Here is a 9,991-nt window from a genome sequence, read left to right on the forward strand (position 1 = left end):
AGGAGTTCTTGTCTTCATGGTTCCCTTTCCCCCTCTCTGGGAGAAAGGTGCCCTATAGTTTCTTGTCTTTAAAGTTAAATAGAGGAAGATTGCCTTGTGAACCATCACTATCAGAATAACTCCAATATGGCAATTCATCTCAAATGTTTCTTGGGACATTTCCTCTGTAACAAGTTGCTTTCGAAAGCAATTCATTGGGATAATGATAAACTTCTGTCTTTTCAAGTTCATACAGTGAAACATTTATCCATTTATTCAGAAAGCCAGTTTATTACAACAGGTACTACTACATTCTAGAGCTATAAACTGGGGCTCCTGCTCTCTGGAGACAAACATAAAATAAATATTCCACCACAAAATAAAGGTGGCTGAGGTCAATGCTACCAAGGGTTTCCTGAGGCTGAGTACCCACAAGGTGCAGTAGGGGTACTGGTAGTGATCAGAGAAGGCTTCTTCAAAGGAGAAACAAACTGAGTCATCATCTATTCTAGCCTATTTCAGGGTTGTTTAGGATTCTTCAATTGAGAAAGGAGAAATAGCGATAGAGAGGAAGAGACAGCAAGAAATGTAGATAGCAGAAATGATGGGACCTGGAGATTAACCAATGAAATGAAACTGGACAACTCACAAGGCCTGGTTTTGTCTACTGGGTGGGTGGAAGCACAACCATCATGTTCTCTACTGCTTTCCGCCAAGTCCTTTCATGTGGGCCATTGCCCCTCCTTCCACAAAGAGGGTATATTTCTCCACCTGTGGAATTAAGGCTGGCCTCCTGACTTGCTTTGGCCAGCAGAATGCAACACAAGTGGCAGATTCCACACCAAGAGCCTAGATCTCATGAAGCTTTGAACACTTGTACTCACTCTTGGAATTCTGCTCAACCTCCATGATAATAAGCCCTGCCAGCCTGCTGGAGGGAGATGTGTGACTCAGCTACTGCCCCTTTGCTGTCACACCCTACAGCCATCTACCAGACCTGAGTGAGCCCATCCTGAGGCATCTGACCTGATCTTTCCTCCAGGAGTTGGGAGCTCTATCTGCAGCAAAGGAATCAGCCAAGATCAGCAGAGCTTGCCTGACCTATATTAGGTAGCAGACCACCCCCCCCACAAGCCCCAGCTACATCCCTGTAAGCAAGTACAGTTGATTGTTGCTCTAAGCCATTAAGTTTTGCTTGGCTTATCACACAGTAGAAGTTAATTGATAAAAACCAGGATAGGGAAAGGGTGTGAATAGTTTGGGGCTTATAGGCAGTTGAACAGATAAGGCTGGAACACGGGACATGAAAAATGTGAAGGTTTTTTTTAACTGCAAGGATAAACTTAGTTTTGCTCGCCATGGTGGGCTCCAAGAACTGGGCATACCTCTCCTCTGTTCTCTTCTTCCTACTCTCTCAACCCCATCTGTACTAGAAGTAAATACTGAAATAATGAAGCACATTCATGACTCAAGTGCAGAGTACGGGATGAATGATGGAGGAATCCTGAACTGCAGCACAGAGAAGGTGGAATGCTCTTGAGTGTTCCGGGATGAATCAGCCCGCCCAGCGCCAGCAGGGAAGCGGCTGCCAGGTCTGGATCCTGAGCTGCAGTGGCTGCCCTCAAGGGGAAGCAAGTGACTGCAGTTGCAGTAATGGATACCTATTTAGGGCTTATGACCCCTCCCTTTCCCCAGATTAATGTCACCCATCAGCACCTTTTAAAAATAAAAAGGGCAAAATCAATAGGAATCTATTCCTCCCAGTATTGAAGATGTATCTAATTGATTGTACTTCTCTTTTTCTTTCCTCCACCGACCCCAAACTAAAATTCACTCACAGAACTAAAGACTCAGGTGTGCTTCAGTACGATGAAGGGGCCAGCAAGCTGGGCAGGCACAGCGGGAGCAGAGAGCTCCAGTGGGCGCCAGGATGGTGGCGGGATACCGGGGTCTCCAGTAGAGCGCGTCAAGCAGGGAGTTGCCCTCATGCTGACGGAGACTGGGCAACAACCTCCCGGGAGCCGCTCCGGGAAAGGGGCGGGAAGTGGGAGGAGCTGGAGGCCGCGCCACTTCCCCGACTCCCCTCGCGCCCTGCCCTTTAAAAGCTGCGGGCCCGGACAGCGCCGGGTCTCGAGCTCCGGGCTCTGAGGATCCCCTGGTTGCGGGCGCGGCCCGGACCGGTAGGCTCGCTCGCCCCGCCGAGGGACGAGCTCCATGCGGCTGCCCACCATGTCCGGGCACTTTCTGCTCGCGCCCATCCCGGAGTCGTCCTCCGACTACCCCCTGCCCAAAGACATCAAGCTGGCTGTGCTGGGCGCCGGGCGCGTGGGCAAGAGCGGTGAGTGGGGCGGGGACCGCGCTTCTGAGATCCAGGGCTTCGGCGGAGGTGGGAGGGCCGGACCGAAGGAACCTGGCCGGGTTGGCCACGGAAGGGTTCCCATCCGTCCTGGCGCCCTTCTGCCCACCTGTTTCTTCGGTGCATCGTGGGCTGTGGCCTCCGTTGGCGCCTGGTCGAGATTGGGGTGCGGGAGGGGGCTCCCTCTGGTCGTGCCTGTCCCAGTACCTCGGAAGGCCACTCGGCTACACCCTAGGCTTTGCAGAACTGTGCGAGCTTTGCGGGCAGTGCGCGGGACTCGGCGGCCCATCAGCACTCGCCCCAGCTCCACCGGAGTGTCCCCAGTTTGCATTCTTGTCCTGTTCCTCCCCGAGTCGATGTTCCTGTTTCCTTTTCAGCAATGATTGTTCGCTTCCTGACCAAGCGTTTCATTGGCGACTATGAACCGAATACAGGTTAGAATAACTTTGTGCTTCTGTTTTTCTGCCTGCATGTTTGTTTTCTGATGCGAGTAAGGGAATTTAAAAGTAAACTCTTCCTTCATATTTCCAGGCAAGTTGTATTCCCGGCTTGTCTTTGTCGAAGGGGACCAGCTATCCCTGCAGATCCAGGACACACCTGGTAGCGTCCAGGTAAGGACTGACTGGAGCGAACAGCTCACCCCTTCCGGGCTACCCGAGCATAGCCAGCCTGTAGGACTGTCCTGAGCAAGACGACTAAATGCCTATGGTGTGCATTTAAATGTAGGGCTGTCTGCTGACAGGTCTGGGATTGGGGTGTTGTAAACTCTCCAATGGAGGGGGTTGATTAGAGGCACCTTTGAGACTGCAGAAAATTAGCAGACCGTGCATCTGATTGGGAACTCCCTCTTCCCTCAGGAATGTTACAGGAGACCTTCCCAGACTCCATATATGGGTCACTGACCTGATGCCTACCTTCACTTTGCAGTCCTGACCCCAGTCAGTCACTAAGGCAGGTCTCACCACTTTCAGAGCTCAGGCATGAAATAAACAAATAAGAAAATCTGGGCTGGGGGTATAGGTTGGTGGTAAAGAGTGTGTTTAGCGTCTGTATGGTCTTGACCCCAAGCCCCCCTCCATGCCCCGTTTGATTCTCAACACCTTATAAAAGTTAACTAGTAAACAAAAGCAAGAAAGGATGGGATTCTGGTGGGAGAGGGTCTTCTTCCTACCAAGGACTCCCCAAGTCCTCCTGTTGTTGGCTGCTTTTTTTAAGTCAGTAATTGCAATCAGATAACCTCTTGGCCAGTGGTCTGGAATGTAACTTAACCAACAAGTTATTAATGCTAATCCCTTCTAGGGAGGAAAGGTCTTGGGGAAGAATCCAAAGAAAGGAATTTGTTTCTGTAGCATTCTCATGAAGTTGCCTGCTAAAAATATTTTTATGGGTTTGGGAAAAGATATTTGTCTTGGCTTATTTTCAAAGTTTTGTTTATTATGAAGTAGTTCTCTAAAAATTGAGCCATTCTGGTTTAAAGTTGTTCTTCAGTCAGCCATGGTTCACCAGGTCAAGCAGGGAGGTTAAAAATAATGCATCAATAACAGCTAATAAAATAATGTAGCCAGGGAGTTTGAGCATGTACAGTTTCTCTATCAAAAGCCTCCTTCTGCAGAAGCTGGGTAGAACCTGACAACTATATTTAATGCTTTCTTTTTCCAAAGTTTCTTCAATGGTTATTTTGATGATATATTTTAAACTCATCTCTCACTGAAGGCTTCCTTGACCACATCTCATTTTGATCTTTATCAGGCCCAAGACAGCCTCAGCCAGGCAGTGGATTCCCTGTCCAAGTGTGTGCAGTGGGCAGATGGCTTTCTGCTGGTCTATTCCATCACAGACTACAACAGCTACCAGTCCATCCGGCCCCTCTACCAGCAGGTCCGTAAGGTCCACCCTGACTCCAAAGTCCCTGTCATCATTGTGGCCAACAAGGGGGACCTTCTGCATGCCCGGCAGGTGCAAACACATGACGGTATGCAGCTAGCCAATGAGCTGGGCAGCCTATTCCTTGAAATATCTACTAGTGAAAACTATGAAGATGTCTGTGATGTGTTTCAGCACCTCTGCAAGGAAGTAAGCAAGCTGCACAGCCTCAGTGGGGAGCGGAGAAGGGCCTCTATCATACCCCGGCCACGCTCCCCCAATATGCAGGACCTGAAGAGGCGCTTTAAGCAGGCTCTGTCGTCCAAAGTCAAAGCCCCCTCCACGGTGGGGTGAACCATCTCAGGCAAACTGTGTCCTTTTTATTATGCAGTTGTGCAGCTAAAAAAGACTGGGCCTCTCCCCTTTTAATCACATGTTCAGAGTTTATTTTTATAAAGATTATTGGTTTTTAAGTGTATGTGTATTTCTGAAAATTCAAACAGTGATTGTCTACAAGTTGGGTAGAATTTTTTTTTAATAAAAGAACTTTTTTTTTTCTAACTGTAACTGCTGGTCACTTTTCCATTAAAGGCAAAATGGCAACATTGCTCTTTGTTTTCTAAGTGCCTTTTTATAGAAATCATACTTGCACCAGAGCCCAGAACTGCTCAATGCTTGTCTTAAGTCTGAACTCTGATTGATGTCATGGGCTAGGGAGGGGGTTCTGTAGAAGGAGTCTGCTGTGGGAGAAGGGAAAGTATGCAGAGGAGGAAAGGGATTTGGATAACTGCAGGATATCTCTAATTAGGGTATTTTGCCACAGTGTGAAATTGACTGTGTTTTTCAAATGAAAGGATACATTGTGAGCTGATACAAAAAGTCAGAAACCATGAGTAATATTTTTATTTATTGGTGCAAATATAAATGTAGTCTCTCTTATCAGTAAGAAAAAGAAAAACACCCTGTTTCCAGGATTCACTTATGTCAACAGGTGGGCTTTGTTGTTCAGGGGTTGCCTCAAAATTCTCCTTCCCTCTCTCTCTCCCTGATCCTCTGTTGCATATTATGGAAATAAGGAGATGATTCAGTTATGATTTCTCAAGTCACACAGTTACTGTTATCCAAAGCACACAGTGCTTAAAGAGGAGGAGAGTGGTATGAACAAAGCAATTATTCCATAGATGAGGTAGGTATGTGGACTACATAGTAAATGAGCTCCAAAATTGTTAAAGTGCTCTTCAATTAGAATATTAGATTGTTAAAAGTCTACTTGTGTTAGGATGGAAACAAGCCTCTGGAAAGGAAAGTAATATAAGTTGAGGTATCCTCCTTTGAGGGGATGCTGGGGATTGAACCCAGAGCTTCGTGGTCTACCACTGAGCTACACTTCCAAGCCCCTGAGGTTTATCTTGTATGAATTTTGGGAAAAGCTGGCTTGAACACTACCATGGAGATGGAGTCATGTGAGGCCCTTTAATGCCGTTGCAAGATACAGGCATTGGCAGGCAAGGCTTTGGAGACTAGCTAATGGGATCACCTTAAAGCCTGAACTCTAGATCTTCAGAGAAGCGGCCAGCAGAATATAAACTTGCTATGGCCTAAGCTCTTAAAGTGACAGTCAATGATATACAACATGCCAATGAGATATAGGATATCTCTGTGTGTTTTGAGGTAGTTGAGGGTAGAGACTAGGTTAGGAATCCATATATGGACTCTGATGAGCTCTTATGTAACATTCCTGAGGGGAGAGGGAGTTCCCTACAAGATGTGGGGTCTGGTAAGATCTTGCACTCTTGAAGGGGTGGGGAATATACTTCAAAACAAAAACAGCACAGAACAAGTTAGGTGTTTGGAATATTCCCAAGCTACATGCCACCTCACATTTCATATGGCCCCAGATCTGTCAGTGCTTTCTCTCCTATATTTCTCTAAAACCTCCTGCTTTATTCCAGCTCTTTATGCTCTTGTATAGACTGATGAGCAGGAGTCTAAGCAAGACTCTGGTTTCTTGGCCTCTGGAATGATATCCCTCCAATTCTTTCTTTATAGCAGAACATTCCTAAACCTCTATAATCATTTTACTTCCATGACTGAAAGAAACTCAACTGCTTTCCTTTTATCTACTGGGTAAAATATAAATAGTACATGGCTTTAATATGATTATTTCTCTAGTGTCATCATCCATTCCCTGCTAAACATACACACAAGAGTATAGACACAGACACACACACACACACACACACACACACACGCACGCACACACACCCCAGAGCCTTAAGCAGTTCCTCCCCAAACAACAGTCTGCCTTTCTTGGTATACTCTAGGATCTTTCTTGGTATACTCTGTCTCTCTGTCTTGGTATAAAGTACACCTCCATCACAAATATGTTTTCTTGTTCTGTACGTAAGGGCTCAATCAATGACTCATCTTCCAAGACTTAAATCATAGGCTAGAACCACCACCATCCCCCAAAAAAAATTCTAGGCATGGTTGCACATGCCTATAATCCCAGCACTTGAGAGGCTAAGGCAGGAGGATTTCTGCAAATGAGAAGGGCTACATAGTGAGACCCTGTCCCCCCACCCCACCCCCAAAGTGACATGCTAAATACAGCTCCAGAGTGCCTTCTCTTTTTCTCCCTCGATCCCTGTAGCATTTGTGTTATAACCCAACTGTGTCAAGTAGCTGCTCATGGTTTCAAAGGTTTCAGCCCATGGTCACTTAGGGACATGGGATTAGGCCCTGCGGTGAGGCAGTGCATAATGGCAGTAGTGCCTGGCAGAGAGACTGCTTACTCATGACAGCTGGAAAGAGAGCTCCACAGGCTGACAAACAAACCCTTAACACTTGGGTCTCTGTGAGACATTGCTGATCCAAGCTAGAACACTACAAATATCAAATGGAATAAAAGACTAAGAAAATTAGATAACTCATGTCTAAAGTGTCCAAATAATTAAAAATATTATTTTAGACTCTATTATCTTTTAAAAAGTGCCATAGGTCCCCTTGCTAGTTTGTATATTCTCAAACAAAAGTAGATCTTTCTATTCATTATGGATTCCAGCTTTCCTACCATACATCTTAACACTATCAGTATAGGCAAAAGAGTAACCAATCCTCCTAATCTTGCTATGCCTACAGCCATGTCCAGATTACCAGCTGGTGCCAGGGGCCTCTCTTGCTGTCAAGGATATGAGATCAAATATCCCATGCGGAAAACTTTAAGTGTAACATAAAAGCTAAACAACTCAAGAGGTGTCGTAAGCAGTCTATGATCAAGTTTCAAGTATTTCAAGGTGAGTAAAGTCACCTTGGGCCCTCCAGGGGAAGAGCAGGCTGTGGACCAGAGGGATCAAAAGATAAGTCCCCAGACAGTTTGAAAGGGAATCACAGCTTTCATAAGCACAGACAGAGTAGACAGTGCTACAAACTGTTTTTCTTGAGTTTCTATGTTTTTCTTGTGTTTCTATGTTTTTCTCAGCATCCACAAATAGTGGGACCCTCATGGTTATCTTTCAAGATCACTGGTTCCCAGAACTAGCCCAGCAGAAAAGCTACTTCGCTGGTTTCGGAGAGAGCTCCATGTCTATTGTCTGTCTTTCCCAGTCTCCTGCTGATTAGGATCTCTTGGGTCTCATGGCACTTAGGGAACATCTGAAATGTCCCTGAGATAGTAGCTTTGGAGATGGAAGATGTAAGCATGGAGTTATCAGGAAGTAGCTATAGTGGGAAGTTGTTGAATTTGCATGTGGAAATGAGAAGCTGAAGATATAAGCTTAGCCAGGCACTGAGGAAGCATTTTGAGGAGAAACTGAGCTTCAAAAGTGGAGAGGGAAGAACCACTAAAGATGTGGGTGTCATTGTTTTGCTCATATAGTGGAACTTCTGAAATATTGGGAAGAACATCAGAACTTGGATGGATGTGAAGAGGACAGTGTCCATACATTGTTGCTCATGGCTTGCCTTTCCTCTGAGACACCATAGCCAAGGTGAATATTACCTACACCTTCAGGAGGGTGGTGGGGCCACATCTTCCCTTGGTCCTTGCTATAGTTTGGATGAGGAATGTCCCCCAAAGCCCATGTGTTAAAGTCTTAGCCCTCAGTGTGGCACTATTGTGAAATCTTTAGGAGGCAGGGCCTAGTGGAAAGTCTTTAGGTCAATGAGAACATGCCCTCAAAGGGACTGTGGGGCCCTGATCTCTTTCCGTTTTTCTTCTGTGTCCCAGCCATGAGGTGAACAGCTTTCTCCACTACATGCTTCCACTGTAATGTCTGCTTCACCACAGACCCAAAACCAACAGGATCAACTGACCATGGACTTAAACATCTAAAACTGTGAGACAAAAATAAAACTTTCCACCTTATATCTCAGGTATTTGTCATAATAACAGAAAGCTGATCAAGGCAGTCCTTCTTTACTCTCCCTCCCTCCACTCCCTGCCTCAATCTTAAGTTTTTGTTTTGTAGTGCTAGGGAGTGAACACCCCTTCACATACTAGGCAAGTACTCTACCACTGACCAACACTTGGTAGCTTCAAAATTTGATTTTGAGAAATCTCTGTCCATTACTCATCCTCCTCTCGTTAAAGCTCAGTTGTTGATTCTGTTCTAAAACTCTGCAGAATGATTTAATTAATGTTTGAACAGTGGAGTGCTGGAGAAATGGATGAAATCCAAATGGCTAAATTGTACATCCTGCAAACATTCTGTACTTCACATGCAACTCATCGCAAGCAAACTGGAATAATGGAAAATGAATCAATTATAACAGAAGAAAATAAATTCGTTTTGCGTCTGTTGAAGTGAAAAACAAAATGGAAGTTCTAAAGTTTATTAATATCTGTTTAGAGAAATAAATCAAACATTTGTGGAAAGCTGGGGTAACAATATAGCAAATAGGAAAGATAAGATGACTATTTAACTATTAACTTTTGGCTCAAATAGCTCTTTTGCTACAGGTATATGTTGTAATTTTAAATTCGTATTATGCAAAGCTACCAATTCAAACTCGCATTCAATGATATTTTGCCTAATGAATAAGATGTTCTTATCCCTTGGTGTCTCTTCAGAAGGTGGAATATTTTGGAAGACTGTTAAAATTAGTCTCAAGCTATTTTGAAGGATGTGATAAAGGAAAAGAAAGATTTTTTTCTAAACAGGATTTTAGCTAGAGCTCTAGGAAAAATTAATCTATGTAAGGGATGATGATTTGGCTGCAACAGGAGAATGGTTCTCAGCAGAGGAGAGTAAATATTCAGCTATTCTGGATAAAATTTATATATACCTCTCACATCAGAATGCCCTCATATAGGAAATAAAAAATGTGGTTAAGGCTTAACTATTTTAAAAATGTATTGCAGCAAAAGGCATACCACCATTGATCCTCCTCAAAACACTTCCCTTCACTTACCCCATTGTCCTTGCCACTTTCCAAAGCAGCTCTGGAGGTCCTCTTTTATGTCTTTAGTAGCACTGCTACAGCTGTCTCCAAGTGATGAAAACATTCAAAATACTTACCTTTCATGGTCATTTTGACTTTGGGGAAGAGCAGAAATCACATCAAGCTAGATCCAGTGAATAAAGTGGATGAAGAGGCACTGCAATGTTTTTATGAGCCTGCTGGCACTAAGTGGCAGAATTCACCATATTTTTTGACATAAAGACACAAAAGAGGGCTTCCAGAAATGCTGCAGAAGGTAGAAAGAATGGTGGAATAAGTGTGTTTGAAGCAAGAGGAAGTATTTTGAGGAGGATTAATGGCAATAGATCTTTATTGTAATAAATTCTAAAA

At 44.6% G+C, this 9,991-nt stretch overlaps 1 protein-coding gene across 2 annotated transcripts; it reads left to right on the forward strand.

Moving 5' to 3' along the window:
• The first annotated feature begins 1,906 nt into the window (after positions 1–1,906).
• On the forward strand, positions 1,907–9,067 carry Rasl11a (RAS like family 11 member A). Of its 2 annotated transcripts, XM_010623832.2 has the most exons (6): positions 1,907–2,317; positions 2,713–2,769; positions 2,867–2,946; positions 4,085–4,307; positions 8,076–8,187; positions 8,427–9,067. In XM_010623832.2, the coding sequence occupies exons 1-5, from the start codon at positions 2,194–2,196 to the stop codon at positions 8,180–8,182; spliced, it is 591 nt and encodes a 196-aa protein (XP_010622134.1). In that variant the 5' UTR covers positions 1,907–2,193; the 3' UTR covers positions 8,183–8,187; positions 8,427–9,067. The 2 variants fall into 2 exon arrangements, with proteins under 2 accessions (XP_010622134.1, XP_010622133.1); XM_010623831.3 differs by lacking the exons at positions 8,076–8,187; positions 8,427–9,067 and having other exon boundaries at positions 2,024–2,317; positions 4,085–4,791.
• Positions 9,068–9,991: the final 924 nt, after the last annotated feature.

Source organism: Fukomys damarensis, unplaced genomic scaffold (genome assembly GCF_012274545.1).
Source record: "Fukomys damarensis isolate Sample0158 unplaced genomic scaffold, DMR_v1.0_HiC HiC_scaffold_38, whole genome shotgun sequence".
Lineage (NCBI taxonomy): Eukaryota > Metazoa > Chordata > Mammalia > Rodentia > Bathyergidae > Fukomys > Fukomys damarensis.